The sequence below is a fragment of the Capra hircus genome, chromosome 1 (genome assembly GCF_001704415.2).
Source record: "Capra hircus breed San Clemente chromosome 1, ASM170441v1, whole genome shotgun sequence".
NCBI lineage: Eukaryota > Metazoa > Chordata > Mammalia > Artiodactyla > Bovidae > Capra > Capra hircus.
Genome location: NC_030808.1, coordinates 142,342,785 through 142,362,256, shown reverse-complemented (window position 1 = coordinate 142,362,256; position 19,472 = coordinate 142,342,785). Strand labels below are relative to the sequence as shown.

At 46.0% G+C, this 19,472-nt stretch overlaps 1 protein-coding gene across 2 annotated transcripts; it reads left to right on the top strand.

Annotated features, from left to right (window-relative positions):
• RSPH1 (radial spoke head 1 homolog) lies at window positions 4,782–19,221 on the top strand. Of its 2 annotated transcripts, XM_005675639.3 has the most exons (9): window positions 4,782–5,047; window positions 7,211–7,324; window positions 7,427–7,532; window positions 8,779–8,869; window positions 9,349–9,484; window positions 14,454–14,525; window positions 16,966–17,125; window positions 18,088–18,228; window positions 19,014–19,221. In XM_005675639.3, the coding sequence occupies exons 1-9, from the start codon at window positions 4,994–4,996 to the stop codon at window positions 19,064–19,066; spliced, it is 927 nt and encodes a 308-aa protein (XP_005675696.1). In that variant the 5' UTR covers window positions 4,782–4,993; the 3' UTR covers window positions 19,067–19,221. The 2 variants fall into 2 exon arrangements, with proteins under 2 accessions (XP_005675696.1, XP_005675697.1); XM_005675640.3 differs by lacking the exon at window positions 7,211–7,324.

The following is a 19,472-nucleotide window of genomic DNA, read 5'->3' as shown; positions in this document are numbered from 1 at the left end:
CCCCAAGCTCCTCTGTCCATGGGATTCTCCAGACAATACTGGAGAGTGTTGCCTTTTCCTTCTTCAGAGGGTCTACCCAACCCAGGGATCAAACCTGGGTCTCCTGCATTGCAGGCAAATTCTTTACCAACAGAGCCACAAGGGACTTCGGGGGGCAGGGGGGACTCTGACTTATTTGCTTAAGGCATAAATCAAATTGTAAGTTTTAGGATCTAATAACTCAATGGCTAGACATCCAGCTGCTTATGGTGTGAGCCAGAGCAGGGTGTGTTTAAACCACTTTCAGGCTTTTTTAATCAAAGGATCTTTGAGCCAGTGGTTCTCCACTTGGTAGATGGTTAAGGTCACTTCCAGAAAACCATAGTTATTCCTTTAAATCAGAGATCTGGGGGGAGGGCAGTAGAGTATAGTGATTAACAGTAATAGCTTGAGTCAGATGGCATGGTTTGAATCCCACTGGCTGTGTGATTTTGAGCAATGTCTTTTACCTCTCTGTAGCTTCTTTTCCTTAGCTGTACAAGGGGGAAATGACAGTGATTATTTAATAAGACAATTCCTATAAAATTCTTCAAACACTGCCAGCACAGTCAGAACATTATTACTTCCTGGCATTGTGAGAGAAAATTTGAATTTCTGACATTTTTTTTTATGTGCGGAAAAGTTAACATCTAGTTGCATATTCTTGATTGTATTTCCATTTCATTCCAGATTTCTAATATTTAAAATGTTTCCAATGTTTTATTATGAAAAGACATGGTCCACTGAATTAAATGTGGCATCTGTCAAATATAAAGAAGAAAATCACAATCATCGGTCCTTCTGAAGTCTCCACTTTTCCCCACAAGAAATGTTGTTCATTTGGGGTGTTTACAATGTTTTTAACTTTGCAGCTAGCAAACAATATAATTGTAGGGTCTTGCGCATTAATTTGCCTGTACATTGTTTTGTTTTTCTAAGAGTGATGGATTTGGGTCTGAGATGTGGTTAAGACTGCAACTTTCCATTATGCAGCTGTTTCAGAGGGAAAGGTCTGTGTGTTCTGGAAGACCTGGGGATTATTTGTATATCTGCTTTATGGGTTTGGGCTCTGTAATGCTGCCAGTTAGATCAAACTCTGTGTTTCCTCAGTCACTGCTTCCCGCCCCAGCAACATCCCACAACATGCCTTTAGGGGGAGGTGGGTATGAGAACTTTCTATTAATGATGTGTGATACTTTTGTAATATCTTTGTTGATAGCATTATATAGCTATCATAATAAATAATGTGCTAATAAAGTGTCATCTTTGATCCCCAGGGCAGCTGTTTGAGTTGGGAAGGGTTTATTCCCCTCAGTTAACAGGATAGGGATGTGAGAGTTTGACCATAAAGAAGGCTTTATGACCCATAAAGAAGGGTCAAAGAATTGATACTTTTGAACTGTGGTGCTGAAGAAGACTCTTGAAAGTCCCTTGGACAGCAATGAGATCAAATCAGTCAATCCTAAAGGAAATCAACCCTAATGTTCACTGGAAGGACTGATACTGAAGCTGAAGCTCCAACACTTTGGCCACCTGATATGAAGAGCCAACTCATTGGAAAAGACCCTGATGCTGGGAAAGATTGGGGGCAAGAGGAGAAGGGGGTAACAGAAGATGAGATGGTTGGATGGCATCAGTGACTCAATGGACATGAGTTTGAGCAAATTCTGAGAGATAGTGAAGGACAGGGAAGCCTGCTGTGCTGCAGTTCATAGGGTCACAAAGAGTTGGACATAACTTAGCAACTGAACAAGAACAGCAGGATAGGAAACTGAGGCTCAGAGGAGCGGTGAATTCCCTGAGGTCACCAAAGCTAATAGGCTGTGGGATCCCAGACTTTAAAGTTGGGCATTTTGGCTCTAGGTGAGTAATATTTCCACTAAATGAAGATGACTCTAAGACCTGTTTTCCCTCCATTGGAGAGGGCACTGGTGACCCACTCCAGTTCTCTTGCCTGGAAAATCCCATGGACGGAGGAGCCTGGTGGGCTGCAGTCCCTGGGGTTGCTGGGAGTTGGACAAGACTGAGTGACTTCACTTTCACTTTTCACTTTCATGCACTGGAGAAGGAAATGGCAACCCACTCCAATGTTCTTGCCTGGAGAATCCCAGGGACAGGGGTGCCTGGTGGGATGCCGTCTATGGGGTTGCACAGAGTCAGACATGACTGACGCGACTTAGCAGCAGCAGCAGATCAATTTTTTAAAGTATTAGATTTAAATAATTAAAAATTGGGAATATTATTATTATAGAAGGTATTAAACCTTAAAAGCTGCTAAGAATACCATGCAATATTTAGATTTAAGATAAAACACAGTTATTTGTATAATTTGCAAAAACACATTAAGAATTAGATATACAAATGTACAGTGGCCAAGCCATAATTAAAAACTGAAGTTTGATCCACAACTTGCAGCAGCAAGCCCAGGAAACCAACCCACTATCTACAGTAACCCTCCCAGGAAACCACCCTACTGTAGGCCAGACCCGCAGGAACTCAGTCCTTTTCTAACTGATCCAGGAGCAAACAAGAACCCCTTTAACAATAGGCTCCAAATGGGGCTTCCCAGGTGACTCAGTGGTAAAGAATATGCCTGCCAATGCAGGAGACACAGGAGACGATCTCTGGGTAGAGAAGAGCCCCTGGAGGAAGAAATGGAAAACCACTCCAGTATTCTTGCCTGGAGAATCCCATAGACAGAGGATCCTGGCGGGCTACAGTCCACAGGGTCACAAAGAGTCAGACATGACTGAGCATACACGCACCGCCAAATGGCCAGGACATGATTAATAGCTGAGAGTTTACCTAATTTTTGCCCCCATTTCCAGCTTAGGGCCAATCAGAGAAAGCTGAATTTCTACCCTCACCAATCACATAGGATGCCTGGGTTCTCCTGAGCCCTCCAGCAGCTTCCCCATACTCTCAGCCTCCAATCAGGATACTAAATTCTTACCTTTTTTCCTATATAAAGTTTTCCCACTCCTCTGCCTACTTCTTAGTCTCTTTCAAAATATAAGTGATCATGACTGACCGTCTTACTAGAGCAAGCCCCAAATAAAAGTCTTTGCTTGCTCTCATTGGGTGGCCTTTGTTTATTTCCACATGCAAAATAGAGATGCTTTCAAGTATACCTGATAAAGGAAGAACATATTTGCATCTCACCAGGGGAATCTAAAGGCTCACGTGGACTGGATTTCCCTGGATTGGTTGATCATCCACTGTGTGCAAAACACTTTTCTAGGTGCTGTGGGGAGGCAGAGATGAACGCAGTGTGGCTCCTGAGTGTCTAATAATCAGACAACCACCTGGATGACTGTGACGTGAGACAGAGCTTGTCCTGTGTGTATGATAAAGATGGCTCAAGGTACAATGGGAATTAAGAGAAAGACAGTGAGAACAACTCACTTGAAGGATCAGAAGAAGCTGCAGGTGGAAGGTGTCCAATATATAGAGTAAAAAGTTAAAAATACAGAGAAAATATGGTTAATACATACTAATAAAAACTCACTACTTTAAATTTTGCATATTGTCACGCTCAGACCTTTAAACTAGATAGACAGATGGATAGATAGATAATAGACAGATGATACAGAGAGGTGAAGTCCTTTCCTCTTTCTCCAACCCTGCCCCCCTCTTCCTCCCCGGGGGCATCCTTATCATGAATTTGGAGCGTTTTCTGGAAGTGGTTCCTTAGCTAGGCTTTGAAGAATGGCTCTGGCTATAGGCAAGGCCATCAGGAGGAAGACTTCCAGGGGAAGCATCTGGCACAGGCAAAGGCACAGACGAGGGGAAGTGAAGGATGTACTGGGGGCAGTGCTCACGGTTGGCTTTATCTGAATCATGTAACAAGTATAGGAAGGTGTTGATGGACCAGGAGGCTGAGAGGATGACTTGGGATTTGAATATGGAGATAGTGAATACAACCGTCTGCATGCAGTCTGGTCTGCACGTGGGTTTCCGAGTAGAGGAGGAGGGTGAAGTGGTTAAGAGTGCCTAAGTCTGGAGACAAACAGGCTGAACCAGAGCCTATTGTCAGAGTTAACAAGGGGAGGAAGAAGGCCTGGATCAGGGTGGTGACAAGAGGAACTGGGAAGGAGATCATGAGGGGTCCTGGGCAGACCGAGTGTCAGATAACTGGAGGGAAGCTTAAGAGAGGCCCATTTAAGAGTGGGAATGAGTGTGAATGTGCGTGCGTGTGTGTGAGGGAGCAAGCTCCACTGGGAACTCCCAGGAGACTGGTCTCACATCTGGGATGGAGGAGGGCTGTCAAACCCTGACTGGCATCAGGGTAGACTTGTATCTGCTAATGAGTTGGAGCTGACTCCTTGAGTCAGGAGAAGATGCTTACAAACACAAGAAAAGATATCAAAGAACGCATCTCTGTGGACCGCCAACATGGAAGGGTCAGAAGAGCCCAGAAAGGTAATGAGGGGCAGGCAGGGCCTATGGAGAGACCCAAGGAACCAAGGGCCAGGGCTGAGAAGAGTCAGTGTCCACCTCTAGGAGGGGCAAGGCCCTTTCCAGAGCTGGCCTTATGAGCTTCCTCCACCCCTTCTAGTTTCAGCATCACCCAGCCGCTGGTTAAAGGGGGTGTCCAGGTAAGAGAGCAGGTGGGTACCCAATACGCCTCAGGCCCGCCCCCTCCCTCCTCCTTGGGTGACGATTGGCCGAGGCTCTCCTTACGTTGTTATGACAGCACCTGAAGGCAGGCATTGGCTCCTTCCCAAGCCGTCCCGTCCCAGGCCCCACCCCTCTCTCTTCCCGGAAGGCAACCGGCGGTTGCGTCCCATTGCTATGACAGCACCCGAAGGTTAACGGTTACTCCTCCCCTGCCTCCCAGCTTCTCGGCCAGGGCTGGGAGGGAGAGAGCCTGGCCGCGTCTCCATGGCGACGACGGACGCGGTGGTGCAGGCAGCTGGTACCTACCGACTAGAAACGCGCAGGCGGCAGCGGGCATCCAGACTGGGGCGAAGCCATGTCGGACCTGGGCTCGGAGGAGTTGGAAGAGGAGGGAGAGAATGATCTTGGGGTGAGAGTTCCGGGTAAGGGAGGAGCTCCCAGGGTTGCGTGGACCCTTGGAAACCGGGTTCAGAGAGTGGGGCGGCCTGGAGGCCCGCCACAGTCCCTCCGGGAGGCCCAGCCAAGGACAAGGACCATGCTGGCCACAGCGGGCGCTGCGTCCTGCAAGTTGGCTCTGAAAGGTGAAACGTTATGACGTCTGCTTACCACATCCCTTCTCGCTCCCCCCTCCACCATTCCTCCTCCCGTTAAAGGCAAAGATTTCCAAATAGAAGGCTTTGAAAGCGTCCTGCTGTTACCCTCCATGGAGGCAGTTTCCTTGAATGGCTGGTCATCCCAAGCTGGACTCCTCCGACCCTTCCACAATGCCCTCTTCTCCTTCTGCCCTCAATCTTTCCCATCATCAGGGACTTTTCCAATGCTGTTCACATCAGATGACCCAAATCCTGAAGTTTCAACTTCAGCATCAGTCCTTCCAATGAATATTCAGGATTGATTTCCCTTAAGATTGACTGGTTTGATCTTGTTGTTCAAGGGACTGAGAAAGGTGCCAACCTTGCGGCTCGTTTTGGGTATAATTAGGAGTCTCTGGCGAAGGAAGGGGAGTCTTTTATACATTTTGATTTAGACTAACCCTGAAACAAATTTGTAAGGTTATAAAAGTTTGCCTTATATTCTGAGCATGAATTTCTGAGCCAAACAGTGCTAGAAAAGCACAAAAACTGCAAAAACGTTTTTTTCCTGAAGCCCTTGATTTAATGTATCTGCTGCTGCTGCTGCTGCTAAGTCACTTCAGTCCTGTCCGACTCTGTGTGACCCCATGGATGGCAGCTCCCCCGCCCCTGGGATTCTCCAGGCAAGAGCACTGGAATGGGTTGCCATTTCCTTCTCCAATGCATGAAAGTGAAAAGTGAAAGTGAAGTCGCTCAGTTGTGTCTGACCCTCCGCGACCCCATGGACTGCAGCCTACCAGGCTCCTCCGCCCATGGGATTTTCCAGGCAAGAGTGCTGGAGTGGTGTGCCAATGTGTCTGAATTTGTGCTACTGTCTATCCAGATCCAAGTCCAGGTCAGATCATGCTCTGTGTCCTTGCCATTTCATTGTTTATTATTTACACGCTGCTGTTGCTGCTGTCGCTTCAGTCGTGTCCGACTTTGTATGACCCCATAGACAGCAGCCCACCAGGCTTCCCTGTCCCTGGGATTCTCCAGGCAAGAACACTGGAGTGGGTTGCCATTTCCTTCTCCAATACACCCATGTAATTAGGTGCTTGAGAAACATGTCTTTTATGAAGGATAAAGACAATAGGGAAATGAGAAGCTAGTATTGTTTTTTATCGATTTACTTTAAAGATGTGTGTGTGTGTATGTGTGTGTTAGTCGCTCAGTTGTGTCCAATTCTTTGCAACCTCATGGACTATAGCTCTCCAGGTTCCTTTGTCCATGGAATTCTTCAGGCAAGAATACTGGAGTGGGTTGCTATTCTCTTCTCCAGAGCATCTTCCCAACTCAGGGATTGAACCCAGGTCTCCTGCATTGCAGGCAGATTCTTTACCATCTGAGTCACCAGGGAAGCCCACTATAAAGGTAGATATGTAATTATTTCCCTATTGGGTTATGAGTGTTTGAACTTTAAGTCTCTTGAGTTTAAAAATAAGTTAAACTGAATTGAGTTTGGAAACTCAAGCTGACCATTGAGCCTGGTTCATTCCTCAGCTCCCCCTGTTCCTCTCCTGACATCAGAGCTTTCCTCAAGGTCAAAGCTGTCTTCAGGCCATGGACACCCAGGGATGATTTGTATTTTAAATTATGGATTATTGGAGGAAGGTGGGTTCAGGACCTGCTCCACCTGCAAATGCTATTAATACTTCCAACATGTCCTTGTAAAGAACACAACTTGGACTATCTTGCATTTTCCCCCAAGTGGCTGGTTTTGTTTACAGTGTAAAGGATTATCATAATAAAGTGGAGGGAAAGAGTGAAAGTCCACCATGGACAGGTACCAGCTGTGTGAGCTTGGGCTGATGCTCCGTGTCACCCAGGCCTGGAGCCTACCTCACCTGTAAGACAAGGTCAAGGGTTGGGAGAATTCAGTGGAATGCTGTTGAATTTATGAAATGCTTAGCACATGGTTAGTGCTTAATAAAGAGTAGCTGTGATTATCTTCTGTCCAGGAGTATGAAGGGGAACGGAATGAGGCAGGGGAACGGCACGGACACGGGAAAGCGAGACTGCCCAATGGGGACGTATATGAAGGGAACTATGAGCATGGTAAAAGACATGGCCAGGTCAGAATCGGTGACTTGAGTGGGTGGTTTTCCCGATTTAATGCTCTATTAGCAATCATTAAATTCAGGAGTGATATAAATTATATCATCACTGTGTTTCAGGGGATCTACAAATTTAAAAATGGTGCTCGGTACATCGGAGAATATGTTAGAAACAAAAAGCACGGCCAAGGCACGTTCATCTACCCAGATGGATCGAGATATGAAGGTGAAGTGTTACCACGAAGCAAACCTTCTTGCTGGGGGGGTAGGGTGTAGGGAAGCTGTGGGGTGAGGGTAGACCCGGGGTAGTAGGGTGGACCCAGGCTGTTGGTACTTGGTGGTTTTCTTCTCCTTGGAGTTGTTTTTTTAGATGATGATTCTTTCACTGAGGGCTTCTGCTCTGGGAGGTGTTCTTACCTCTGCCGTAGCTGTAACCTCTGTGTTACATGGCAGAGTTACGTCTCAGGAAGATTCTTGCCCCCTAACATGAACCTCACTGTTGCTCCACCCACCAGTGTCACCTGTGTGATGACAAGTGAAAAGTGAAAGTGAAGTTGCTCAGTTGTGTCCAACTTTTTGCGACCCCATGGACTGTAGCCTACCAGGCTCCTCTGTCCGTGGGATTTTCCAGGCAAGGGTACCGGAGTGGGTTGCCACTTCCTTCTCCAGGGGATCTTCCCCACCCAAGGATTGAAACTGGGTCTCTCACATTGTAGGCAGACTCTTTACTGTCTGAGCCACCAGGGAAGTCAATCCCAACAACAGATGAAGGCAGTTCCGACAGGCAGGAGTGGGTGGTGAGCTTCGCAAACCGTGTGCAAAGGTTAGACTCTGGGCTGCTTTTCTGGGCAGAAATTGTCTAGTTTTCATCAGATTTCCAAAAAGGTCTGTGAGCCCAGCCCTGGAGCTGGGGTGACAATAGGTGTGACCTTATCCAGGGATCTCATTCCGCCTTGTTTCTGCCTCCTTCTCTTCAGTGTGAGGACCAGATGGATTCACACAGGTGAGATGCTCAGAACCAGGGCTAACCGATGGTACTTGTTCAGTAAATGCAGGTGAGGGACAATGGGGGCAGACTGGAGCAGCCTGCCTGCTGGCCACGTGAAACCAGAGCCGAGGCTGCCTCGAGACTTCTGCTGGAACCCGAGACCATAGTGGAGAGTGTCGCTGATCTTCCTACTAGAGATGGGATTTCTCTTTTGTTTTGTTTCATGAATCTTAGAAAACAGGCTCCAGACATAGCTCCGTCTGCTTTTTAAATCAGCTCAAAGCAATTTGATTTAGGATTTAATTTAATTCTTTCAAATCCTTACGAGCCTAATCTCATTGTGGTCACTTTGATTTCAGTGTAGATGTTAATCTAATTTGAACAACATTTCTATTTGTATATGTTATTACGTATGACAAGATAAAATACGTGCATATGTGGAGATATATATGTACATACACACATGTCTGTGTGGTCCCTCCAGGGGAGTGGGCAGATGACCTTCGGCATGGCCACGGCGTGTACTACTACGTCAACAACGATACCTACACCGGAGAATGGTTTGCCCACCAAAGGTTTGATTCCCTTCTCGGACCCACAGCTCGGTTCACGTCGTGAGCGCATGACCATGACTAAGCAACAGAATCATGACCGGAGCCCACTGGGCAGCGTGGCCCTGCAGTTCATAGCTTTAGGGCGAGCCTGTGGGCAATGCCCTGCTGGTCAGGTGCATTCCCCAGGAAACAGGCCCAAGGGGCCCAGGCCATGGAGGGCACAGGACAACCTGCTGGGGCTGAACCACAGCTCCCGGGAGCCGTGGCCCTTGCCTGAGCCAACCAGCTGATGGGCAGGAGGTTGCTGCTGCCCAGCAGGGGTGCCCAGCCATGCCTGGACTGTGAGCAGGATGTGTTTTGAATGAGCCCAGATATAGAAGCCATTTTGCTTGTGAGCCACATCAGCCTAAGCCCCCCTGGATTTAAATTTCTGTCCCATAAACCTGGAAGAGTTTTCACTGCAGCAGAACCAAGTGTGTTGTGCTCTTCGTCTTCACCAGGCACGGGCAGGGTACCTACTTCTATGCAGAGACGGGCAGCAAGTACGTGGGTGCCTGGGTGAATGGCCAACAGGAGGGCGCAGCTGAGCTCATCCACCTGAACCACAGGTACCAGGGCAAGTTCTTGAACAAAAACGTAAGTCAATGGGCAGTGACATTTGCCACCCCCGTGCAAAGCAGCAGCCTCCGTGCCCCACCCCCCGCCCTGCTTGTGACTGTGTGTGAGCAGGAAAGAGGACAAACCCAGGCAAACCCTACACCCACTCCAGACAGGGAGACAGAGCTGAGCCTCTCTGCTACCCACAGAGGACAGCGTGGGCGCGGGGGAGGCTTGGCTGGTCTCTGCGTCTCAGTAACATTCACACCGCCTCCCAGCAGTGGGAATCCTGATAGCATTGGGTCGTGTTGACCTTGGTCTCATGAGTAAATTGGATGTGAAATACCTACTTGTTCAAATGACTGAGCAGTTGGGCATGTGATGTTTTGACTTTCTTTCTCCTGAGAGGCCCGCAGCCTGAGCCTGGGAAGGAAGACCCCATGAGTTCCTCCCTTGAGCTCTGCGCCAGCCCACCCACTCCAGGCTGCAGTGGGATTGGAGGGCTGCTCCTGGCCTTGGGCCTGGAGGTTTCCAGTTCACAGTACCCACGATGGATCATCTCTGTTTGGAGGATTCTGTGGCCTTGCTTGTCCTATTTCCCGAGCCCTCGTGGGATACAGAGAAACCCTGAATCATTTGGAACCTACCTACCACCCTGCATTTGCTGTAGCTTTGATCAGGGGTTGAACAGACACTTTCCACACAAAAGAGAGTTTCTGGAGCAAATGAAAGGTGTTAGATGTTAACATAGGGAACATCCAACTGATTTAATAAAGTTGCCCCAGATTCCAGCTTTCATTCCCATATAATTCACGCCCCTATTACAGATTCTACTTGTAGTCTCTGTAGCGCAGGCAGCTTTTCCTGAAATCTATATATTAAACATGTTTGCTGTTTTAGTCATTCAGTTGTGTCTGACCTTTGTGATCCCATGGACTATAGCCTGCCAGGCTCCCCTGTCCATGGAATTTCCCAGGCAGCAATACTAGAGTGGGTTGCCATTTCCTTCTCCACTGAATATGTCATTTTTGCAAAATTCTCCTGGGATATTTCTTTGGCACAGGGAGGTGGGTAGAGGAAAGAGAATTTAACACAAGTTGGTTGGGAGGAATCAGTGAATATGGTGAACCTAAACCAACTTGAGGAATGAGAATGAAAGTGAGACTTTGTTCTGCCAGTTAGTAAAAGATTCAAAGTTGCACAGGTAACACACCAGGATGTTCCACTTGTAAAACTCTCTGCCCCTGGACTCCTCCCACCCACCTCAAGCGGCCTGGAGGTACAGATTTACACAGACAGCTCATACAGAAGTACAGTGTGGGGATTTTAACTACACAAATAGGACCACTCTGTTCAGTTCAGTTCAGTTCAGTTGCTCAGTCGTGTCCGACTCTTTGCAACCCCATGAATCACAGCACGCCAGGCCTCCCTGTCCATCACCAACTCCCGGAGTTCACTCAGACTCGCATCCATCAAGTCAGTGATGCCATCCAGCCATCTCATCCTCTGTCGTCCCCTTCTCCTGCCCCCAACCCCTCCCAGCATCAAAGTCTTTTCCAATGAGTCAACTCTTCACATGAGGTGGCCAAAGTACTGGAGTTTCAGCTTTAGCATCATTCCTTCCAAAGAAATCCCAGGGCTGATCTCCTTCAGAATGGACTGGTTGGATCTCCTTGCTGTCCAAGGGACTCTCAAGAGTCTTCTCCAACACCACAGTTCAAAAGCATCAATTCTTCGGCACTCAGCCTTCTTCACAGTCCAACTCTCACATCCATACATGACTACTGGAAAAACTATAGGCTTGACTAGGTGGACCTTAGTTGGCATAGTAATGTCTCTGCTTTTGAATATGCTATCTAGGTTGGCCATAACTTTTCTTCCAAGGAGTAAGCGTCTTTTAATTTCATGGCTGCAGTCACCATCTGCAGTGATTTTGGAGCCCCAAGAAATAAAGTCTGCCACTGTTTTCACTGTTTCCCCATCTATTTCCCATGGAGTGATGGGACCGGATGCCATGATCTTCGTTTTCTGAATGTTGAGCTTTAAGCCAACTTTTTCACTCTCCTCTTTTACTTTCATCAAGAGGCTTTTTAGCTCCTCTTCAGTTTCTGCCATAAGGGTGGTATCATCTGCATATCTGAGGTTATTGATATTTCTCCTGGCAATCTTGATTCCAGCTTGTGTTTCTTCCAGCCCAGCGTTTCTCATGATGTACTCTGCCTATAAGTTAAATAAGCAAGGTGACAATATACAGCCTTGACATACTCCTTTTCCTATTTGGAACCAGTCTGTTGTTCCATGTCCAGTTCTAATTGTTGCTTCCTGGCCTGCATACAGATTTCTCAAGAGGCAGGTCAGGTGGTCTGATATTCCCATCTCTTTCAGGATTTCAGGACACAAAAATATACCCAGAGAAACATCTTCTATCTTTGTGAACATTTGGAAGTTTTTATGTTGGTTAGCTACTGGAATTGGGGAATCTACAAGTATTGATATTTTTTTTCTTATAGATGCTGGTGATTTATTGATGATTAGATGCAGTAAATGTTGTATATAACTTAGTTTCATTCTCCTTTAATAATATTGCATCATTTTTTGAGTAATTACTATGTGCCAGGCACTGCTCTAAGTATTTTACATGTATTAACTCATATAATTTAAAATAAAAGTGTACCCATTTACGTATGAGGATACAAAAAACAAAGACAGGTTAAACTGAGGCACCCAAAGTTGTTCTGTTATGTGATGGAGCTAGGATTCAAATGCCAGCAGTCTACTGTTGGAGCCTATGTTCCTAGATTTGATATTTTTTTCAAACTGTTGATGTTTTAAATGATGCCAGATACTGCCAATTGTCCTGAAAAGCTGAGCCAGTTAAACTCTGATCAACAGAATATGGGAGTCTCTTCATCACATTTTCTCACCAACATTGGATTTTATTAGTCTTTAATTTTTTTTTCAAACCTAATTGGGTAAAAAATGTTATCTCATAGTTTTAGTGTGCAGTTCACTGGTTACTGGTGAGGCCCAGCATCTTCAAATACTTCTCCTGCTAGTTTGACTTTCTTCCTTCAGAGACTTACCTGTTCACATGCTTGCTGGGAAGTTGTGAAATATAGTATAAAGCTTCAATAACGAAGACAGTGTGCTGCTAGGTTAGAGATATACGTAGTTAGTGACTTAGGTCCCAGAGTAGACAGATTCAAGCATATACAATAATTTAGCACTTGAAACGATGTCATTTCCAGTTGAAAGAAATGGTGGGGAGAAATCAAGAAATGGTGCTGGGACAGCTAGATAACAATTTGGGAGAAAAATAAAACCAGAATTTGTCCTTCAGCATTTAGGTGAAGATACTGGGTTGACCAAAAATTTCATTTGGGGTTTTCCATATGATGTCATGGAAAATCCAAGCACATGTTTTGGCCAACCATACTTGCTAGAATAAATAAATATTTAAATGTAAACAGAAAATCACAGACAGAAAAATAGGCATTTTTTTTTCTTTTTTGAGAAAGATGGACTTTCTAAACAGAAATATAAAGGAAAAACCAAAAGATCCCACTTGACAAACATAATCCCATATAGATTAGAAAAACACCATAAAGAACATTTAAAACCTAAAGGACAAGTGGGGTTGGGATATTTGTAACATGTAATATGTAAACCACTTATGTCAATCAACATGATTTAAATTTCAAAAATGTTGAAAAAAATTAAGCCTTGCTAATAATGTAAAAGATGTGACTTAAAATGCTGAGATCCTATGTTTTTTACATATAAGAATGTAAAGATAGAACAAATGTTAATGCCCAGGAAAAAATAGGGGTTTGAGGACAAAGGGATCTTAAGTGCTGTTGTGGGAGTAAAAGTTACTAGAGGCTCATTCTGATAAAATCTATCTATCAGATTATCTACCTATCTACCTATACATACTTTTGTCCAGAAATTCAATTTCTATAAATTTACTTTGAGGAAATTATCAAGACTGTACCTAAAGATTTAGCTCCGAATATGTTTACATAGTGTTTTTTGTCAAAGTATCAGCATAACAAATATTAACAACAGTGAGTAAAACAGATGATGATTCCTTGATGAAATAGCATACCATGCTGACTACTGATGTTATGGAAGAGTATCTCTAAATATGTTCATACTCTCAGTTCAGTTCAGTCACTCAGCCGTGTCTGACTCTGTGACCCCATGGACTGCAGCATGCCAGGCTTCCCTGTCCATCACCAACTCCTGGAACTTGCTCAGACTCATGTCCATTGAGTCGGTGATGCCATCCAACCATCTCATCCTCTGTTGTCCCCTCCTCCTCCTGCCTTCAACCTTTCCCAGCATCTGGGTCTTTTCCAGTGAGTCAGTTCTTCGCACCAGGTAGCCAAATTATTGGAGCTTTAGCTTCAGCATCAGTCCTTCCAATGAATATTTAGGACGAATTTCCTTTAGGATTGCCTGGTCTAATCTCCTCGCTGTCCAAGGGATTCGCAAGAGTCTTCTCCAATACCACAGTTCAAAAGCATCAATTCTTCAGGGCTCAGCTCTCTTTATTGTCCAACTTTCACATCCATACATGACTACTGGGAAAACCATAGTTTTGACTAGATGGACCTTTGTTGGCAAAGTAATGTCTCTGCTTTTTAAATCAACTATATTTCCATAAATATTTTAAAATTATTTATTAGTATTCCTTTTCTAGCTAGTTTGACTGTGGGTGTTGACTAAGTAAAATTTCTGTTATAAATACTTTTGTCAAGAAATAAAATGTAGTTGTTTTTTTTTTAAAACAAGTGTAGGGGGACCTACACTTTGCATTCCATTAGCTGTTCGTTTACAAAGCTATCTTTAATTTGTATTGGATTTCCCCCAGTTCCATGATATTGGGTAGAGTTTATGAAGGTCACATTTATACTTTATGTACTTTGTGTACACATTTACACACTTTGTACTTTCCGCCGGGTGTTGACACTCGAGAATGAAGTTGGTTTCTCTTTGCTCATAGCCTGTTGGCCCTGGAAAGTACGTGTTTGATATTGGATGTGAACAGCACGGGGAGTATCGCTTGACTGACGTGGTAAGTTGCAGAGTCTGTGTCTTTTCTACATTCTCAGGGAAATAAACTGTTCAATGAGGCTGACCCTGTAGATCTGTGTTGGGATCAATTGCCCTGAGGCAGTATAGGAAACGGAGTCGGGCAGAAGGGAAAGTTGGGTTGTGATGGGACCCTGTGGGAGCTCTGAAGTGGGATAACCCTTCAAAATGTCCTGAACAGGGCTTCCCTGGTGGCCCAGTGGTAAAGAATCTGCCTGCCAGTACGGGAGACAAGGGTTCAATCCCTGACATGGGAAGATTTCACAAGCCCCAGAGCAACTAAGCCCATGTGCCCCAACTATTGAGCCTTTGCTCCCAAATCCAGGAGCCACAACTCGGGCCACCTGCATGCCCTAGAGCTGGTGCTCTGCAACAAGAGAAGTGTCCACAAGGAGAAGCCTGTGCACCCCAAGGAAGAGTAGCCCCCACTCACCACAACTAGAGAAAGAGCAGCAATGAGGACCCAGCACAGCCAAAAAGAAATAAAATAATTTCTAAAAGTGTTCTGAAGAGAGGCCAGGTACCTTAGACTCCCATGTGGACCAGTCACTGGCTGTGGGCTGCCCATGTACGGGGTGGGCATGAAACCTGGGCTGTGCGGCTTCCTTTGGCCAGGGGCAGTTCGTGGGAGGACTTTGCTATGAGTGACCGGCCACCCACCCTCCAGCAGCTGGAAGAAGGAGGGCCTGAATCATGAGGGGAGAGCACGTGAGCACCTACGAGTGATGAGACAGCAGACATCCCCTAGACGGTAGTTCTGCAGTGCAGTCCCTGGGCCTGCAGCTTTGGCGACACCTGGCAGTCTGTTCCACATTCAGGTTACTGGACCTCACCCCAGACCTCCTGAATCAGAAACCCTGGGGCTGGCCAGCGATCTGTACGTTAACAGCCTCTCAGGGGATTGTGGTACAACTGAAGTCTGAGCGCCACTGTCCTAGAGTCCTGGTGTCACCCTTCCTGGGGGACAAATCTCAGAAATTTTTAAACCAAGGAGTGCAGTTTACTTCTGAGTGACTCAGTGGAAGTATTAGGCAGGGATCTGTCACTCTGTGTTAGATATTATCATGGTTGTGACAGTGAAGTTTTCCATATTTATAGGACTGATGTTCAAATCTTTGGAATTTTGTGATGGGTACAAATCTGAGAAGTAGACCAATATGCTTGGCAACACTGACATATGTGGCTGTTAACCACTGTTGGAATTATACATTATGATGATGAGGGACAGGGAGGCCTGGCGTGGTGCGGTCCATAGGGTTGCGAAGAGTTGGACGTGATTCGGCAACTGAACTACAACCACTAAGCTATTCCACGTTTAGAACTGATGGACTTTGTCCACTTTGACTGTGTTTTATTTTTTCTCTCCATAATCCTTGAGACTAGAACTTAAGAGTCCATGCCCTCGCACGTCCTTACGTGGATATCTTTGGGTGTTTTTAGATTTTTGCTTACAGTGATGCTGATGCTGAATTTTGACCTCTGTCCACTCATGTAGAATTGAATCTCAGAGACAGGGTTTTGGTGAAGAGACTAACTTTACTGGTTTGCCAGGCAAAGGAAGATATAGCGAGCTAAGGCCTTCCATAGCGTGTCCCAAGGTCGGGGGGGAGGGCGGGGGCGTGGATTTGGTGAGTTTTATAACAGTGGTTCAAGGGCAGGCTTTTGACAAGGGTGGGGTGTGTGCAGGGCCTGCAGTCCTTTAACCTGGCCTCAGGTGTTCTCCTGATGAGTTCTGTGGTTCTCCAGGTTATCCAACTGTGACCTTCTCTCCAGAATGAAGAATGTTTCATCAGGTAGTTGACATCTTCCGCTTGTTAGGGTTTCAATTCTGCAGAAGAGCTCAAAGATACAGTTCCGTGTGTCTCTTGAAGCAGAATCGGGACCCTGCCCCACGGCTGCTCTGTTGTTTCTTGGCTGCTCCTCCCTCGTCTCTGCATCCCTTCCCTTTCCTGGTTAGCAAGTGCCTGAACCTGCCCTTGGGAACTCAGGGAAAGTCATAAAGGCTGGAGTCTGTTTCCTACAAACAAGAAATGGGGGACACAGAAAGATTTCCATGCCCAGGAGCCCCACGGGGTCCTACTTGCTTTCAGTGTTTGTTATGTTTGAAGAATCTTAGAGCTGAAATGTAGCTGAATGGTTGCAAAGAGTCATTAGTTCTGGCCATTTAACTGGAAACCTTAGTCTGAAAACCTCTTGCACTGTCACCGAAATGAGTGCAGGAGCTGTATTGATCCCACTTTGATGTCTCATCCCTGTTGTTTTAAGCTCCATTTTCAGCTCTCGAATTATACCATTGACACTGGCAATTACTCTGATCACTGAATCCTGTTATAGAAATGTTAAAGCACCTTTCAAAACCTGTCCCATCTACCTGCACTGTAAACATCCCACGCATGTTGGTAAATTTACATTTTTTAACTTAGGAAAGAGGAGAAGAGGAGGAGGAGGAGGAGACACTGATAACTGTCATTCCAAAATGGAAAGCCACCAAAATCACAGAGCTGGCCTTGTGGACCCCAACCCTCCCCCAGGAGCAGCCCGCTGCAGACAGACCAGGCCAGGAGGAGGCCCCAGGAGCTGAGGGTATGGAGGTCCAGGGGGGTGAGTGGAATGGGGCTCTCTGGGGAGCAGGATCTGAGTGCTTATCCTTGGCTTGTGACTGGCTGTGGGCATGACCTAGGCAAGGCTCCGACTGCAACTGGAGTGGCAGGTCCTTCCTGAAGGACAGTACTTCCCTGTGACCATCACAGGGGACTTCCTGGCAAGTCCTCAGGGGGCTGTGGAGGATCAAAGGTTACACTGGGCAGGAGACCTTCTGTTGCAAGTGATTGAAAGTGTTAGTCGCTCAGTCGTGTCCAACTCTTTGTGACCCCCATGAACTGTAGCCCACCAGGCTCCTCTGTCCATGGGATTCTGCAGGCAAGAACACTGAAGTGAATTGCCAGGCCCTTCTCCAGGAGATCTTCCTGATCCAGGGTCTCCTGCATTGCTGGCAGATTCTTTACCATCTGAGCCACCAAAGAAACCCTAAGGGCTTGAAATCAACTCCAACTGGCCTAAGTGGAATAATACTGCTACTGGTTCATTGGTTCATCCCACTGGAGCAGTCGGGTAGGACGACCTCAGGTCTGGCTGGATCAGGCGTCTTCTCTCTGGTCTCCACTTTCCCATGTACTGGCTCTACTTGGTGGTACCCCCTTTCCTTTGGAGACCAAAGCTCAGTGACTTTATCATATCATCACCCAATCTGCTCAAGAACCCTGGAAAACAGAGAGCTTCTTTCTCCATATGCTCATCAAAACCCCTGGGATATGTACTGTACATTTAAAACAAAAAACCCTTGGGAATCAGATTATCAGACAAAGGATGCCCATCCTTAAACCCGTCACTGTGATGGGGACGGGGACCTGGTGTCAGGCCTGGGTGGAGCTGAGACTCTGAGTTGGGGGTGGTCCCCGATGGAGAGGTAGGCGCTGCTGTCAGCAGGAGGCAGCAGTGGGTGCTGAAAGGCGCCTGCTGTTACCGTTTCCTTTTGTCCATCTCAGGTGGGGGCGAGATGGCGGAGGAGGTCCAGCCTCTGACCGATGTGTCAGAGGGAGAGTTAGAGTCGACGCGGCCTGGAGAGGAGGAGGGAGACGCCAGTAGAGAAGACCGAGAGGAATTCCAATATGACAGCTTAGACCAGGGTGAGCCTGTACTTCGGTGACCGAGGAGGGCAGGAGGGGACGAGGCACTAGCACCCCGGAGTGGACACAGCGCTTTCTCTGCCTTTGCTGGAGGCCATCCTTGGGTCAGGCCTGGGGATGGGATGTCTTGGGGGATCCACTCTGGGAATGTCACTCCTTCTTAGCTGTCCTGCATAAGGACAGCTGTGTGACACGTGTTTTCTCTGACTCTGTCCTTGCTAGTCTCCATTTCACCAAACACCGCATGACTTGGGTTTCCCTGTAGATAATGATGTGGCTTCGTTTTATGACATGGTTTTCACCTTTATCACACTTTGTAATAATGCTCTGTGTAGAAATATATAGCATACACCTTCAAAATGTAAACCCTTTCAACATTTAATTTTTCATCATTAATTCACATAAACACTATTATGGGGGTGGGGAAGGAGGGTGGGAAGTGTGGATTACAGCCTCTATAGAGATCAGAGTTTCAACAGTGTTGTTTATAAATTATAGTCCATCAATTTCATTACTGATCAGTGCACATAGGCAAAAGATAACAATGAACCTTACTCTCACTGACATGCATATTCTTGTCTTAGCATTTACTCTGAAAATATTTTTGCCTACTTTATTACTGGTACCAAAGCAAAAACTATATAAGTCTGTCTAAGAGAAAAGTTAACATTCCATGACTTTGCCTGATAACGTGTTTAATATTTATTACAAAAGATCTGCAAGCAAATCAACAGTTTTTAAATAGAAATAAGGTTAATACACTCACGTGTCCTTTTTCTTCTCAGGAAACGTTAGTTTTGAAGAAGAGGAAGGCAGACAGTCAGAACTGCTAGAATAAGATGAAGCAAAGCCAGGATGGTAGGCGATGGATCAGAAAGATGCTCTGACACCAGGGTAGTAATTACTGATGTATCACTAATCTTTCTTACTTAGTTGTTTGTTAAAATGTTTTATGATTGCAAATAAATTTATTTTCCTTTGTTTATGAAATAGCCTCTGCTTCAGATTCTCAAGTTCTTTAAAAGTTACCAAGTTATTTTGCCATGATTTTTTAAGAGATTATTTTCTTTAAATGTGGACCATTTTTAAAAGTTTTGATTGAATTTGTTACCGTATTATTTCTCTTTTATGTTTTTGGTGTTTTGACTGTGAGGCATGTGATCGCTCTCTGACCAGGGATCAAGCCCACACCTCCTGCACTGGGAGGTGGTCTTCACCAATGAACTGCCAGGGAAGTCCTGCCA

Excerpts from the sequence above, each read along its gene's own strand:
- RSPH1 (XM_005675639.3), top strand. The coding sequence starts at position 4,994 with ATGTCGGACCTGGGCTCGGAGGAGTTGGAAGAGGAGGGAGAGAATGAT. Across the intron at positions 7,533-8,778 it reads AGATGGATCGAGATATGAAG|GGGAGTGGGCAGATGACCTT; the intron begins GTGAAGTGTTAC and ends TGGTCCCTCCAG. Across the intron at positions 18,229-19,013 it reads ATATGACAGCTTAGACCAGG|GAAACGTTAGTTTTGAAGAA; the intron begins GTGAGCCTGTAC and ends TTTTCTTCTCAG.